The sequence below is a fragment of the Chiloscyllium plagiosum genome, unplaced genomic scaffold (genome assembly GCF_037043375.1).
Source record: "Chiloscyllium plagiosum isolate Xiang-an unplaced genomic scaffold, Cpla_swu_hap1 HiC_scaffold_6, whole genome shotgun sequence".
NCBI classification, from domain to species: Eukaryota; Metazoa; Chordata; class Chondrichthyes; order Orectolobiformes; family Hemiscylliidae; genus Chiloscyllium; species Chiloscyllium plagiosum.
The window spans coordinates 106,431,696-106,449,639 of record NW_028270144.1 but is presented as its reverse complement, the minus strand read 5'-3'; the positions used below and the strand labels follow the sequence as shown (position 1 = coordinate 106,449,639).

At 41.6% G+C, this 17,944-nt stretch overlaps 1 protein-coding gene across 3 annotated transcripts in view; it reads right to left on the bottom strand.

Moving 5' to 3' along the window:
* arhgef17 (Rho guanine nucleotide exchange factor (GEF) 17) overlaps nt 1-17,944 on the bottom strand; it is a 448,495-nt gene that overhangs the window by 162,714 nt on the left and 267,837 nt on the right. For all 3 annotated transcript variants that reach the window (XM_043692177.2, XM_043692178.2, XM_043692179.2), the window contains exon 3: nt 6,474-6,656. In XM_043692177.2, the coding sequence (XP_043548112.2) occupies nt 6,474-6,656 (183 nt within the window). The remainder of the gene's footprint in view (nt 1-6,473; nt 6,657-17,944) is intronic.

Genomic DNA, 17,944 nt, shown 5'->3' with positions numbered 1-17,944 from the left:
CTGCACTCCAGAATAGTGACTTCCACACTGACTTTGGAAGTAGAGCTAATTCACAGAGCTACTGATCTTGTAATTAATTATAACCATTTCTCTGCTTCTGCCTACCAAGACCATCAAAACAAAGCTGGAGAGATATACCTGTCCACATAAGTTGACTCTCACCTTGCTGTGGTCCCTGGTCCTGCTGTTATTAAGTAATGATGGTTCTTGCTCCAAAAATAGTCACAATGTTTCCAATTGCAGCACCTCCTCTTCAGTTTAGCTTTTATATTGTGGGAATGTTTAGACCCCGGCAAATACTACAGCTGCAAGATGAAGCCAGCTGAATTCCAGTGATGACAGAGCAATTCTTCACACTTGCTAACCCACTGAGTACAGGAGCTTTCTACCTGTACGATGGCAGGTATCTGTTGGTCCTCAGTGACACTGCACAGCCTCATATAGAGATATAAAGTTGTAAGGCTTTAAAGAAAGCACTTTTAAAAAAAAAAAATCCCCAAATAATGCTGTAAATCAGAAACAAAATCAGAAATTGTTGGAAAAACTCTACGATGTAGAAGCAGTACCTGTGGGGAGAAAGCAGTTAACGTTTTGGGTCCAGTCACCCTTCTTCAGAAATTGCTTTTTCAAAAGAAACTAAAGAATTATGGGTGTTAGAATCAGAAACAAGTCAGAAATTGCTGGAGAACTGAAAAAGGGTCACTGGGCCTGAAATGTTCACTCTGCTTTCTCTCCACAGATGCTGCCAAACCTGCTGAGCTTTTCCAGCAAACTCTGATTTTGTTACTTAATCTCGTTTCTTATCCTCTTCGAAAATCAGAATCGTAAAATGACACAGGAAGGAAGGAGGCTAAACAACCCATTGTACCTGTTCAAGCCACATGTGCTATCTTTTGAGATTATACCTCAAATTGATGTTTCATGCCCTTCAGTATATCTGGAATGTGCCTAATCTTCTGATCCAGGGGATGATCTGACCACTTTCACTTTATGTTACGATTTCAATCAGGAGTGGAGATCTTATTGAACATCTTGGCTGAAATTTGCAGGCAGTAATAAATTAAAGGTGCTGGTTATTGTCCTGGAACAAAGCTGCTCACTGTGTTCTAATGATGGCTGTGGCATCATCTTCCTCAATCCCATTCACAGCTTAAATCAGATGCCGTGTCAAGGGGATGCCTTGGCATGCTGTGTTCAGACATAACAAGCTGAGAGGTTAAAAGCAATAGTATCTTTCTATGTTAATTTGAACTTTTGGATTGCAAAATAAATGACTGAGTGGGTTAAGAGAGCAGTTAAAGAAAGATAAGTAAAATTTAAAAACAAATGGAATTTGATGCTGGTGGTCATGTGTTTTTGCAGGCTGAATTTTTGCTGTGTATTGCATAGATCACCACCATCAGCCTACTCTCAATTATCAGAAAAATAATGAAAGGTGACATCAACAGTGCTACCAAGCGACACTTGCTCAGCAATAACCTGCTCCGTGAAGCCCAGTTTGGGTTCCACCACTTAGCTCCTGACCTCATGAGAGCCTTGGGTCAAACATGGAGTGATTGAAGGGAAACACCTTTACTCAGAGAATTGAGAATCTTTGGATTTTGTCTCTCAAAGGCTTTGGGTGTTCAAACAATGAGTTTATTCAACACAAATCAACAGATTCTTGGGTACGGAATCAAGAGCTAAGAGGCAGGTTTTCAGTCTTAGAAGGGAGTCAAAGATTATGGGGAATAGGCAGTAAAGTGGAGCCAAGGTCACAAGCAGATCAGCCAGGATCTTATAGAAAGGGAGAGCAGGCTCGAGGGGCCACATGGCCACTCCCATTTCATAAGTTCTTATGGAGGGCAGAAAAGTGAAGTTGATGGAGAGGTATGGCCATGATATTGTTGCATGTTGGAGCAAGTTCACTCAGTAGTAAAGTCTACTCCTGCTCTTATTTAGAGTCACAGATGTACAGCACAGAAACAGACCCTTCGGTCCAACTCGTCCACGCTGACCAGATATAGTAACCTGTTAATACTAGGCCCTTATCTCTCCAAACCCTTCCTATTCATATACCCATCCAGATGCCTCTTAAATATTGCAATTGTACCAGCCTCCTCCACTTCCTCTGGCAGCCCATTCCATATATGCACCATCCTCTGCGTGAAAAGGTTGCCCCTTAGATCTCTTTTTATATCTTTCCCTCTCATCCTAAACCTATGCCCTCTAGTTCTGGATTCCCCAACTCGGGGAAAAGACCTTGCCTATTTATCCTATCCATGCCCCTCATGATTTTATAAACCTCTATAAGGTCACCCCTCAGCCTTCGCTTCAGAAAAAACGGCCCCAGCCTGTTCAGCCTCTCCCTATAGATCAAATCCTCCAACCCTGGCAACATCCTTGTAAATCTCTTCTGAACCTCTTCAATTTTCACAACATCCTTCCAACTCCTATACTCAATTACTCAATGCTCTCTCTACCCACGACTCTACTTTCAAGGAGCTGTGAACCTGCACTCCAAGATCTTTTTGTCCAGCAACACTCTCTAGGACCTTACCATTAAGTGTATAAGTCCTGATAAGATTTAATTTCCCAAAATGCATTTATCTGAATTAAACTCCATCTGCCACTTCTCAGCCCATTGGCCCATCTGATCAAGATCCTATTGTAATGAGGTAATCTTCTTCGCTGTCCACTACATCTCCAATTTTGGTGTCATCTGCAAACTTACTAACTATACCTCTGATGTTCATCTCCAAATCATTTATATAAATGACAAAATTGTGGACCCAGCACCGATCCTTGTGGCACTCCACTGGTCACAGGCCTCCAGTCTGAAAAACAACCCTCCATCACCACCCTCTGTCATCCACCTTTGAGCCAGTTCTGTATCCAAATGGCTAGTCCTCCCTGTATTCCATGAGATCTAACCTTGCTAACCAGTCTCTCATGAGGAAACTTGTTGAGCGCCTTACTGAAGTCTCTTTTGGTCTTATACAATGTTTGAAGGGCTGACAATTGGGATTTTAATGATTGAGTTCAGGTTCTGTCAATAGGATTTCTAATATTTTTCATGTTTTTAACTGTATTTCTCTCTCTACAGATACTGTCAACTTGATTTTATTTCCAGAATCCAGAGTTTTTCACTTTGGCTTCCAAAGTATCTTCTGGATTGAACATCACTGTTGGCAATAACACACCAGCTTTAGCCAACCGCAGACAAATACCACAGATATTTATTTGATTCCCTTTCATGAATTTGTTTAGAGCAGGAGAGCTGTATTTAATGAGCTGATTGAATTCTTATAAGACATGAATCCACATTTTTTCCTGTCATTTTCTGTTTCATATTCCATATGTTACCAGGATAGCAGACAGGTGAGTTCCTTCCATTGCTCTACTGGACAGGCCGCCGGGGTAGCTCAGTGATTAGATCTGCCTTTCATTACTTCCTCCTTCTTATGGAGAAATGACATACGTCTCCTAACCATTTCACCAAGGTGACAGGGCTGAGGTTAAGATATCAGCAGTGTAAGAGGTTCTGGGCATTAACTTCGAACACATCTTATTCTAGTACTAAGCATGGCTGCTCTAAGACACTGAGCTATTGTTTAACATTTATTCCAGGAGGGGCACTACATCTGCCAGTCCAGCTTCTGTGGGCTAGAGGGCCACCTACATGGTTGAACTGTGTATAAAAGTGAGCTTTGTTCACCTATTAGGAAATACAGATGTGTGCAGGCTGTCAGATAGGAATACAGCTTCTCTCCAGCATTCTTCCAGATGAAGGAAACAAGAACTAGCTTAAGGATGTCCTAAAGCAATTTACAGCCAATTAAGTATTTGAAAGTGCTGTAAAGTAGGAAGCATGGTAGTCAATTTGTGTGCGATTGGCCCCAAACATAGCAATAGCGGAAGAGATAAATACTGTCTTCAAGATATGGTCTTTAAAAAAAGCCTGGCAGAACAAATGCTGCAGTAGTATTTCCCTTGCAATAAACCAATCGCAGGCTAGTCAAACATGGAACAGCATTTCAGGATGACCCAAAGTTTAAAAACCTAAAGAACAATAAATGCCACGAGTTCAGATGTAGATTCAATTAGCAGATCTTGATATCCTGGCCTGACAGCAAAGGAATGGAAGTCTTTCAAACTGAATCTGCTGCCATGCAGCTTCTGCCTGTTTCAATTTATGGTGTTGGCACCAACATTAATCTCAAAACTGGAGACAGTGTTTTGAAGAAAATGATGCAGACCTGTTGCCTTGACAGATACATAAAGAGGTGGTGTTCACCAGTAACTGTAGAGGTAGTCTTGCAGGAGATATATTAATACACACTCTAAAGGCAGAGGCTGTTTCATATCAGCAATGCAGATCACTAGACTGCAAAACTTCCACAGGCATTCTAACTTTCAGAAATAATAATGCAAACTGAATTTCATTGCTGCAAACTCAAGAAATGTTAATCAGACTGTTCCACCAGGCCCTCAATAGGACCAAAACTTTGTGGTTCCTCCCAGTTTACTGCAATATGAGACCGTAAGACATAGGAGTGGAAGCAAGGCCATTCGGACCATTAAATCCATTCCGCCATTTAATCATGGCTGATGGGCGTTTCAAGACCACTTGGGGGGAAGAGGACAGTGTTTTCACAAATATAACTACCAATCAATTTCACCACTGCTTGCCTCTCTCATCCTTTTATCCCTTGATATCATAATGACATTTGCAATTAAACTGCCTACGTGAACCCAATACACTGGAGTACAACCACAGCTGGGATGAAATTTTACATAGGCATTTTTCAGTATTGCTGCAAACAAAAACACTATGTTGAAGCTTTTTGGTTTGAACTCATCAGGACAATTTTCGAGAAAACAACATTTGTACTGTATGAAGGGAAAGCGCTGATTGCTTGGCAAGTGGAAACTGATTGGGAGAAACGTTGCCATGCAAGTTGAGAATATTAGATGGTGACTGACAGCCAAAAGCCAATCTTCATTAAATGTTAAAGCAGGGTGCCTGACTCTGATTGGTCATAGCATTGCCCTGAGAAATGAGCTGAAAATGTGATGGTGGAAAAGCGCAGCAGGTCAGGCAGCATCCGGGGAACAGGAGAATCGACGTTTCGGGCATAAGCCCTTCTTCAGGAAGAAGAGCTTATGCCCGAAACGTCGATTCTGCTGTTCCCTGGATGCTGCCTGACCTGCTGCGCTTTTCCAGCAACACATTTTCAGCTCTGATTTCCAGCATCTGCAGTCCTCACTTTCTCCCCTGAGAAATGAACCAAGGCTGTCACCTATTTTGTTGAGTTGAAACAGGTGCAGTGATGTACAGGTTCATCTTTATTTTGAAAAATGAAATAAACACCCTTCAGAAATATAAACCTTTCAGAGGGAAGAAAAAGAGAAAAGGAAGCCTGAATCTTACTGTGAACATCTTCAGCATTTTCTGTTATTTTCCCTAATCTCCAATGCCTCTCAATAAAGATCATTCTCTTCTCTATTTTTCCACATTTATTATCCCCAGTCAGGTCATGAGATAAAGTGCATCTTCCTTGGTAAAAAGGTTTTTTTGCAATACAGAAAAGCAGTTATATTTAATCTAGAATGTTAAAGATTATTAATATGACTGTAGAGTTCAGATAATATCATAATCTTGAACAAAATCACATTGATCCAGTCATGTGAACCAATTCTATTTAATGGTATGCTGCTTTTCAATATGTATTTCACTATTATCAACCTTTTAAGGATAAAATATTATGTTAGAAAAACAGCCTGGTCGAGACAACATAAAAGTTTACAGAATCTCTGGCTAAGTGCAAAAGCTTTTGAAGAATATCAACTTTTTTTGTGGAGAACAGGGGTGTAAGATAAATCATTAGTTAACTATCTGTCCTTTACGATCAATTTTGTTCAGTTGGTGCTTCTGTGGAGCCCTTTTATTTGCATTTAAGGCCCTATAGAAATGTAAGTTGTTTTTGTACTACTACTTTCAAATTTACAATATAAAATGTATTCAAGGCTACCTCTTTGTAAAGCTTGTTGAATCTCAGTCTGCTAAGTTTGAAATGCTGACACCAATGTACATCTCACTATATTATGAAGGACACTGGAACTTCACACACACACACCGTTATATTAGGCAAACAGTCTCAGTATGACTGACAACATTATTGATAGATTCCTGTTTTGGGTCAATAGGGTAATGAGTCAAGTTGACCCCTTCATTGAAAAATACTCACTGGGTCTTCAGAGGAGCAAAGCACTTTGATCAAATGATCTGCATGTGTAACATGTCCTGCTCTCCAAGACTGCCCTACAATCAGCTGGACATTGTTCCAGACTTGCTATCTGAAGGAGAAACAGCTGCTGGAATAAAGTAAATGGCATCCAGCCAGGCGGAACCAAGTTCCTTCCATTTCTTTTTCTAGCTCAGCAAAAATCAGTCCTTTACTGGAAGCCATGTAGTTTTGTACAGTACTCACTGTTTCAATCATTAAGTCTCCCACTTTCTGTTTCTCATGCCAGTTCTGGACACATTGATGAGCTTGCTCCAGAAACTTCTCATGGTGCTCCAGGATTTCCGGAATCTGGAAAAACATATCATCTACAAGGGCCAGGTCACAGATACAGGAATTCTCTGGCTGCTTCAGAGGCCTCATGTATCCCTGTCAAAGAGAAATATTAAACCAATTATTCATCAGTGGCAGTAAAGATGATCAGCTATCATTATCTACTGAAACACATTTCTTTGTCATTTTTCCAAACAGCTAATCTGGTGCGGATTGGGAATCCAGCTATGGCCCTCAAGCACTTTTGTCTACAAATACTGAAACAGTTTTTTTCATCAAACAATTTTCAGAAAACTTGGAAACGTATTGAAAGTACGTCCACCAATGACAGGCTTATTCGATTCAGGAATGTGCAAGATGCCACAATTGGAGTTGCACCAAGATCTGGTGGAGCTGGAGGGTTGCAGGAGATTGGAAAGGCTTTCTATTTATTTGAGCATGGATGTGGGCATCGCTGACTGGACCAGAATTTATTCCCTGTCTCTAGCTGCCCTTGAAGCGGTGAACTGCCTTCCTGAACCATGGAGTGACCTGTAATCATGGATGAGAAATTTGAAATCAAGACATTGGTAACTGGGAAACCAAAGTATATTCTGGCATGATGAATGCAACCTGGCATATGAACAGACCAGAGAGAAAGTTAGGACTGCAGATGCTGGAGAGTCAAGAGTCAAAAAGTGTGGCGCTGGAAAAGCACAGCAGGCCAAGCAGCATCTGAAGAGCAGGACAGACTAGTTTTTGATAAGCTCAAGCTCACAGAAGCTTTCTCCCAACTTGCACACCTATACTGGCTCAACATTGGGAATACTGTATGCAGTCCATTATAAAAACAAAGTACTGTGGATGCTGGAACTCTGGAACAAACAGAAAATGTTGGAGAAACTCAGCAGGTCTGGCAGCAACTGTAGAGAAAGAAACAGAATTCACTTTTCAATTCTAGCATGACTCCTCATCAGAACTGTGGCAAAGAACAGAACTGTCAACACTGAACAATGTGGTTTGCGATCCACATTATTTCTTTCTTGGCTCAGGATTCAGGGAATTCTTCTGCTGTCCGTGTGGTTAAAGTTTCAGTAACCAGCTGCCTTGGCTGCCTAAACCACTGTTCAAAGCAGAAGGAGCAGGAGGATTAGAGTTAAGATGAAAGATTGAATCCTGGGCCCAACGTTCACACCATGTGTGGCCCAAAGAAGCCACCACTGAAGCTTAAAAATGACTGACCCAGAAACCAGGATGTCAGAAAAAATCTTGACTTGCCAACACTTCTTAGTGACGATACTGACCAGCTGTGAGTTACTGGGTGGTAATCCAATCAAAACCTCCAGGTCATATCATTCATTGGAAACAAAGCCAGAGGTATTGTTTTTACTGAAAACGACATCATTGGCTGAATGTCTCTAACAGCTGCGCAGTATATTTATTTTTAACATACAAATCACCTTGGACACTTGTCACAGCGAGTCACTGGACATGCTTATCCTTTATAACATTTGGGATGTTATCAAGTGTGGCAAGAAAGTTGGAATACTTACAAGAGCCACTACTTGCTTAAAGAACCAATCTGACAGAATCTGCACATTCCTGACTCTTCTGCCCCACTTTGTGGCACGTTTGATGACATTGGAGGAATTAATCAGCTGACAGGTTTCTACACCTCTGGTGAGGCGGCCAGTAGAAAGCTAACCTGGCCTACTGTCAATGGAGGCCCTTAAGTGAGGGTGTAATGAGCTCTTAAGGAACTCACCATACTGCCGCCTGCATTAACAGTCAGGGACAGTCACCCTGTGGGAAATATGACAAGGAAACCCTGGGACATGTTTTATTGCAGGCTCCTGGGGAAGAGATTTCTTCATTCAAAGGCAGTCAGTTTCCAATCTAGGGGCTCAGCAATGGGGGGGGGGGGGGGTTACCTGTTGGAAGCCCCCACCTACTCTTGTTGTCGACCCTCTCTTCTGACCATCATTCACCACGTCCTTTCGATTCAAGGTCACGGGGAGATGTGGTGCTGTCCTTCTCTGAACAGTTTCCAATATAATTTCATCCTTCCTTAAATAAGGAGACCAATACAGTTCCCAGCATCGTGGATGTAATCTCACAGAGCCCTGCATAACTTCCATTGTTTTGTATCCAATAAACAATAACATTCTTTAACTTTTCTCATTACTCGCTGTAGGAGAAAATGAGGACTGCAGATGCTGGAGATTAGATTAGATTAGATTAGATTAGATTAGATTAGATTAGATTAGATTACAGTGTGGAAACAGGCCCTTCGGCCCAACAAGTCCACACCGACCCGCCGAAGCGAAACCCACCCATACCCCTACATTTACCCCTTACCTAACTCTACGGGCAATTTAGTATGGCCAATTCACCTGACCTGCACATCTTTGGACTGTGGGAGGAAACCGGATCACCCGGAGGAAACCCACGCAGACACGGGGAGAACGTGCAAACTCCACACAGTCAGTCGCCTGAGGCGGGAATTGAACCCAGGTCTCTGGCGCTGTGAGGCAGCAGTGCTAACCACTGTGCCACCGTGCCGCCCTGAAAATGTGTTGCTGGAAAAGCGCAGCAGGTCAGGCAGCATCCAAGGAGCAGGAGAATCGATGTTTTGGGCATGAGCCCTTCTTCAGGAATCGGGATACCTGAAGAAGGGCTTATGCCCGAAATGTCGATTCTCCTGCTCCTTGGATGCTGCCTGACCTGCTGTGCTTTTCCAGCAACACATTTTCAGCTCATTACTCGCTGTACCTGCATACGAGCCTTCTGGCAATTCATGTACCGGGGCTCCATGATCTCTTTGCATCTCAGACCTGTGCAATCTCTCACCTTTTGTATAATCTACCTCTCTTCTATTCTTTCTGCCAGGATGGACAATTTCACATTTTCTCTCATGAGACTTCTCTTCTAGATTTTTGCCCACTCACTTCACCTATCTATATCCCTTTGAGTGTATTTATGTCCTCGGCATAATGTACCTTCCAAGTTTTGTTTGAGAGAGTGAGGTGAGTTATCATTTTAACAATTGAGTGAATTGATAGGCCTATCAAAGGACTGTTAAGAGTCAACTATATTTCTGTCGGTCTGGAGTTACATACAGGCCAGACCAGATAAGAATCACAGATTTCTTTTCATTAAGGACATTAATGAACCAGGTGAGATTTCAAGACAATGTTGTGGCTTCATGGTCAGTATCATTGTTGCAGAACGTTTATACCAAACAAATCTAATTAAATGCATTTAATTTTATGAAATGTAATGATGGGATTCCAACTCAAACTTGAGATCATTAGTTATGTAAGATAACCAAAATGGACCGAGTAACGTTAACTCCGCTTTCTCTACACAATGCTGCCAGACCTGCTGAGTTTCTCCAGTAATTTCTGTTTTTGTTGGGTTCTATAGTTACTTTTTCACATGTTGTTGAATTTTGCCATCAATCTTTCCTAAAATGATGGAACCAGAAAGTGATTCACATTCATATGGCCATTTGGCCCACATCTACGCCTGCTGTAAAAGTTACCTCACTGGTTACATTTTAATATCTTTTCACCACAGCTCGACAAATGGTGAAAACTTCTTTTGCAATGTTGAAAACCAATGTAGTATTGAATGACAATATGACTATGTATACAAGATTGAAAATTGAATTAAACCATATTCAAAGTGTCCCAGCAGATTTCCTCATTAATCAACTATTAATTCCTATTCATGCAGTATACTGCTTCCCTTTAAAGCTTTGTACAATAATTCTTTCGGGAGATTGCAATGTATTCAGAATGTTAAAAAGGGGGAAAAAAGCTAATTTTCCTTTCATTAAGTGTGCAGAATATTTAATTATCTTCTGCAGCTTCATAGCTTTCTATAGCAACTGATTGTGCTGAGTCTATTTAAATTCATTCCCTTTTCCTAAGTACCTATTCTGGAAATACAACAACCTTTATTGTGTGTGTAGGTAGCACATAAATGAGGTCCTAATTAGAACTTACTGTCTGAGGTCTAATGTTGCACGTACCATATTGAGAGGAGGAAGCATTATTATGACATACAGTGAGTACTTAGGAAATTGTACATAATATAAAACTGTAACTGTGAAAATTATATAAGTTTGCAAACACAAGAAATGAAATAAATATGACTTGGTGGCTCACTAGTTAGCATTGCTGCTTCACAGTGTCAGGGACCTGGGTTTGATTCCACCATTGGCAACTGTGTGGAATATGCATGTTCTCCTCGTATCTATGTAGGTTTCCTCCCACAGTCAAAAGATGTACAGGTTAGGTGAATTAGCCACGGGAAATGCAGGGTTGCAGGAACGGGTGGGTATATGTGGGATGCTCTTTGAAGGCTCAGTGTGGACTCGATGGGCCAAGGGGCCTGCTTCTGTACAGTAGGGATTCTATAATTCTAGTCTATAAGGAGGAATTCTAATTTGCAGTGATACACAATGTGAAAGTAACATCCCATTCCAGAAACAAATAATATTGCAGAAGTATAACTCAAAGCATGTGTGCAGTGGATCATTAGAGCCTCAAATTCCAGGGACAGTTAGACAGAACCTCAAAATATCCTGTCTGCTGCATCCGCCTTGGGAAAACATAACCAAATAATGCGATCTAATGTGTGTTGGGGTTGGACCTACCTTTGGGGAGAAAGTGAGGACTGCAGATGCTGGAGATCAGAGCTGAAAATGTGTTGCTGGAAAAGCGCAGCAGGTCAGGCAGCATCCAAGGAGCAGGAGAATCGACGTTTCGGGCATGAGCCTGAAGAAGTGCTCACGCCCGAAACGTCGATTTTCCTGCTCCTTGGATGCTGCCTGACCTGCTGCGCTTTTCTAGCAACACATTTTCAGCTTGGACCTACCTTTGCCAGAAACACTACCTGCAGCAGCTGCTGCATGCTGAGCTAAACTGGGTAAAAGCCCCACCCACGAATAAATGCAGGTCAGCCTGCTAACTCTGACTCTGACCCCTCACCCCCTCCCTACCCATTTGCCCATGCAATTCAGTTCCATGGCAAACCATGCCAGTCTAGCCACCCTCAGACACTCAAAGGCAACCCATGCTCCTCAGTTTTCCCTTTAGTTCTTAACAGCCCCATGCCAACTGAGTGCCAACTCATGCTCTCCCATCTACTATATTTTGCTCTTGCACCCTATATGGCACAGGCAGATGCCAAGCTCAGGAGCCATGCTGAAACGAAATCAAACTGAGTTCGAAGTATCTTTTCCAGACTTCACTATATCAAAAATAAAACACTCATTCATAAAAGTCCGTTCAACCATTTTAAGTCCAAGTTATGGAACAATCCAGCAGTAATGACATCATAATGATAAAGTCATGTGACTCCAGGTTACTGTACAACTGGATTATTTGAAATTTCAAATAAACCTGTTGAACTATAACCTGGTGTTGGGTGACTTCTGCTTTTGTCCACCCCAGTCCAACACTGGCATTTCAACATCATCTTAACGATAGCACTTAGAGTTATGTTGAGCAACAGCGATTGGAATTGAAAGCACTAGTTCTTTTCAAATGTGTGACATAGCAAGCTTTTGTAAAAATTTAAATAATGTGATGGCGTGACAGACCTTATCCATCTTTAAGAGAATCTACATTTACTGTTTAAAAATGTGGGTCATACACTGCAGGAAGCGAGCCTAATAACCCTGTTGGGTTTGCATTTCCAATGTATGTAAATCACAATCCACCCCTTTACCCCGCCAATGAAACTAGGATCTCGAAGAAATGTGGACTGGACTCCAAGATTCCAATGCAATTTTGACTAAGGTAAAAATCCTGACTTAGGCATTAGCAGTGGCTTTGTTGGTAGCATATTTGTTCCTGTGTCAGATAGTGATGGGTTCAAGTTCCAGCCTAAGACCTGACACATATTCCACTGCTAAAGATGCTGCTGCCCGATGGATGAGGTATCAGAACACAACACTTTATGCCTTCTAGCAAGAACAGAAATGATTCTGCAAAACAATTCTGAAGAAGAGCAGGAAGAGTTATCGCAAGTGTCCTGGTGAATATTTATCACTCACTCAAAGACACTACAACAAACTATCTGGTTGTATTTCAGTGATGTTTGCAGGAGCTAGTTTTGTACAAATTATCAATTACAATCCTACATTAGAACAATTGCTTCATTTCAAAGTAAAGCACTCTGTGATACCCTGTTATCACAAAAGGCTTTATGTAAATGTAAAACCTTTTGTTTTGGATAACCATTCTCTTCTCCATCCTCCATATTGCTTTTATACTTTATCTGTGTTAATCCAACCAGTTAAAATTCAGATAATTTACTTGTAATAAAATTTAGAATGAACATGCACCTAATACTGCATTATAAAACATCATGCATTAGGATGTTGTGAAAAACATCATTCTAATTAATTCCCTTTGAATGTGTAAGAGCTAATTTGTTAACAATAAGATGTTGCACTCAGTAAACGAGGTGAGTTATCACTCTGTTTCTGGTGTTGGTTGAAAGCTGAAATTTGGCCAGGATACTGGAAGAACTTCCTTGCTCTTCTTTCAATTGCGCTGTCAGAGGTTTTGGTACATATTCAACTGAACGGGCAGGCAAAGCCTCAGTTTAACGTCTTATCAAAATGACGGCCTCTGAGAATCTCACACTTCTTCAATACTGTATTTAAGCATTAGTTCTAGTTATAGGATTTCATACACAGTATACAGCAGTGAAACAGGTCGTTCAGCCCAACCACCCCAAAGCAGTATTTGTGCTGCACTCAAACACTTCCCACCTTTCCTGATTTATATCTGCCATCTTCTATTCCCTTCTTCATCAAATGTTAGTTTAGCTTCCCCTTAAATATTCCTGCACTATTTGCTGCAACTACTCCTTGCGATAGTGAATTCCACATTGTCATAACTCTTTGGGTGTAAAGGTTTCTACAGAATTCCTCCTTGGATTCAATTATAACTAGTATTGATGGCTTTTAGTTAAATTTGACTCCATAAGGGAACAAACATTCTCTCTGTATCCACTCCATCAGAAACTTTCAAAAGCTTAGGCCCCCAAGCTTCAGACTCAGGGAGTGTTACCAATTAGTCAAGTTCATCATTCCTCTGATGATTTTGATATTATTGTAAAGGGTATTGTAAAGGGAATGCTGGTGATCTGAGAATATTGTGCAGATTGTGGTTGATTAACCAGATATTATACAGGTATCGGAGTCGAAGAGTGTGGTGCTGGAAAAGCACAGCCAGACAGGCAGCATCCAAGGAGCAGGAGAATCGAAGTTGCGGGCATAAGCCCTTCATCAGGAATGCCTCAATGGCTGTGTTCTTCCAGCACCACACTCTTTGAGTCTGATCTCCAGCATTTGCAGTCCTCACTGTCTCCTAGTTGATTATACAGATATTGCCATAATTGATTAAAGCAAAATACTACAGATGCTGGAAATCTGACACACACAGAGCACACTGGAGAAGCTCTGCACGTCTGGCAGCATCTGGGGAGAGAGAGAAAAACAGAGTTAATGTTTCTTGTTTAGTTTGACTCTTCTCCAAAACTGTTATGAAGAAGCTGTACCAAACTCAAAATGTTAATTCTATTTCTCTCCACAGTGCAACCAGACCTGCTGAGATTCTCTGCATCTGCATAGTTGAAATTTAGCAAGGATCTAAATCTGGATTGGAGTAATCAATGTGGGCAGCACGGTGGCTCAGTGGTTAACACTGCTGCCTCACAGCACCAGGGTCCCAGGTTCAATGCCAGCCTTGGGCAACTGTCTGTGTGGAGTTTGCACATTCTCCCTGTGTCTGTGTGCGTTTTCTCCGGGTGCTCCGGTTTCCTCCCCCAGTCCAAAGATGTGCAGGTTAGGTGAACTGGCCATGCTAAATTGCCCATAGATTAGATGTGTTAGTCACAGGGTAATGGGTCTGGGTGGGTTACTCTTCAGAGGGTCGGTGTGGACTTGTTGGCCGAAGGGCTGTTTCCACACTGTAGGGAATCTAATCTAATCTCTCCAATCTGATTTGGCTTGTTATCCATGGCTTGTTAGCAATGATTTTCCCCTCTCCTCATTTGAATTTTGTCTTCCTCTGAAGTCATTGTTTGGCAACAATTCTAAATGTGGTTTCTAAACAGTGAATGTGAGCTCAATTAACTCCTGGTCCATACCTTTTACAATATCAGGTTTGTAAATTGACCATCTATTTAATTTTAAGACAAAATGTAATTGTGAGTGTAATGGATAGAGAATTAATATTTCCACCTGGATACCAGATATGGAAATTATGTTGCCATGGAGGTGTGGTTTGAGAAAGGAATGGCCCACTGGAAGCTAATTGTACAAATAAACATTACATCTTTCCCCTTGTACACCTCTCCTTGCACTTCACTCTGATTCGAACACAGTGAAATTAACTGCCCTTCAGAATTTCACAAAAGCCTCACTGACAGGAAATCCTTTACTAATTCTAACCACCATGTAATTTAAAATGTGAAACCTGACTGTTTCCTTTCCTTCCTCTCCTTCAAACTGAAGGCCGCTGAGATGTGTTGCTATGTCCCACTTGTTGCTGGAGTTAGCCCAGAGTTCAGATCGAAGATGTAACCAGCCTGATCTGTGTGTTAAGGTAGAACATTGAGACCTGTGGCACTCAGAGTCACAGAGTCATAGAGATGTACAGCATGGAAACAAATCCATCGGTCCAACCCGTCCATGCCGACCAGATATCCCAAACCAATCTAGTCCCACCTGCCAGCCCCCGACCCATATCCCTCCATACCCTTCCTATTCATATACCTATCCAAATGCCTCGTAAATGTTGCAATTGTACCAGCCTCCACCACTTCACTGGCAGCTCATTCCATACACGTACCACCCTCTATGTGAAAAAGTTTCCGCTTAGGTCTCTTTTCCATCTTTCCCCTCTCACCCTAAACCTATGCCCTCTAGTTCTGGACTCCTCGACCCCAGGGAAAAGACTTTGTCTATTTATCCTATCTATGCCCCTCATAATTTTGTAAACGTCTGTAAAGTCACCCCTCTGATGCTCCAGGGAAAACATCCCCAGCCTGTTCAGCCTCTCCCTATAGCTCAAATCCTCCAACCCTGGCAACATTCTTGTAAATCTTTTCTGAACCCTTTCAAGTTTCACAGCATCTTTCCGATAGGAAGCAGACCAGAATTGCACGCAATATTCCAACAGTGGCCTAACCAATGTCCTGTGCAGTCGCAACGTGACCTCCCAACTCCTGCACTCAATACTCTGGCCAATAAAAGAAAGCATACCAAACGCCTTCTTCACTATCCTATCGACCTGCGACTCCACTTTCAAGGAAGCTATGAACCTGCACGCCTCCAGTGTTTTATATTCTGTGTGGGGCTTTGCAATGAAGTTTAACAAACTGCGCCCTACTGAAGTTGTCAGTCCAGTGAGCTCACAATGATAGATAATCTCAGCCTGGAAATGAAAGCAATAACCCATTTATCCATAATTCTTAACTACTGCAACACAATCAATCCTATACATCCATTTTGTATCAAGTTCAGTAACCTTGAATTAAATGAAGTTCCACTCCTTTAAACGTCTGATGACTCAAAATGATTTTACTCTGGGTTTTACTTGTGACAAATTCAAATATTCAAACAAGACTTTCGGCATGCTTACCTTCATCGGTTGGGGCATTGAGTATAAAAATTGGCAAGTCATGTAAAAAAAGTCATAAAGTGTGGCGCTGGAAAAGCACAGCAGGTCAGGCAGCATCCAAGGAGCAGGAGAGTCGATGTTTTGGGCTTAAGCTGTTCATCAGGAATATTCAGGGCTGATGAAGGGCTTATACCGAAATGTCGATTCTCCTGCTCCTCGGATGCTGTCTGACCTGCTGTGCTTTTCCAGCACCACACTTTATGACTTTGACCTTCAGCATCTGCAGTCCTCACTTTCTCCAAGTCATGTAGAAAAGTTTAGTCAGGTCACATCTGAAGTACTGCGTGTGGTTTTGGTCACCACACTATAGGAAGGATGTGGAGGTTTTTGAGAGGGTGCAAAAGAGGCTTATCAGGATGTTACCTGGATTGGAGTGTATTTGCTATAAGGAGAGGTTGGCCAAACTTGGATTGCTTCTGCTAGAACGTCGCAGGCTGAGAGGGCAACCTGATAGAAGTATCTAAAATTGTGAGAGGCATGGATGGAGTGGATAGTCAGAGTCTTTCTCCCAGGGAGGAAATATCAAATACTTGGGGGCATAGATTTAAGGTGAGATTGAGGAAGTCTAAAGGAGATATGCAAGGTAAGGTTTATTTACAAAGAGAGTGGTTGATGCCTGGAACTTGCTGCCAAGGGAGGTGGTAAAAGCAGATATGATAACAAATTTTAAGGGGCATTTAGACACACATATGAACAGGCAGGGAATAGCCAGATTTGGACCATGTGCAGGCAGTTGGGATGAGATCAGAATGGCATTATGGTCAGCGTAAACACAGAGGTTGATTGGTCTGTACCTGTGCTGTACTGTTCTATACTCTATGATAAGGTCCCTCATAGTAGGGTGGTCCAGAAAGTTATTTACTCTCTAAAGATGCCAGTTAGCATACTAACTGTTAAATATTGGTGTTGTATTTGGTGGAGGTATGCTGACAATCGATAAACTGTTAGTTTCTAAAGCTCCAAGGTGTTAAGAATGTCAGGTTTGTAAATGTTTATATTTTAACTGTCTATTTAGTTCTAAAAGAGAATAGAACGAGGTGTATAATAGATAGCTAACTAATACTTTTACATGGATGCAAGATCTATGTAAAACAGGTTGACATTTGAGATGGGGTTTGAGAGGAAAGAGTATGTTGGAAGTCAATTCATTGATTGATTAAAATGCTTTCCCAAAGACTCCTCCGATAGTCACAGACCAGTCAATCTACCAGGATCTGTGAAAAGGAAACAGAGCACCAAGAGGCAGCAAGTCTGGTTCACTGCACAGAAGTGCAGTTGGGAAGAAAATAGTCACTTTGAAAAACTTAAATTCCTGAGGGTTTACAACATGACTGACAGACTCACCTAGCTTGAGCTAAAGAGAGCATCTCTTGGAAAACCCACAGAGAGCATCTCTTGGAGCTAAAAGTTGCTGTGAGTTTGTTGGAAGAGAACTGAACTGAGGGATAGGATGAAGCACAGCTATAACAAAAGGATTTTTATTTACCTTGAAAATAATGGAGAAAGCTTTCTGCATTTAAAACGTAAGTTGACTACAATAACGGTGTTAAGTTGATATTACTTTTGCTTTGTTTATTACAGTAGATGTCTTAATATGCCATCTTGTTCTGACCCTTTCCAGCTATTCATTGAAAGTTTGGATTTCCTTTTAAAGGTTATCACTCTTTATGGTAATTGAAGCACAATACTCCAGGTCAT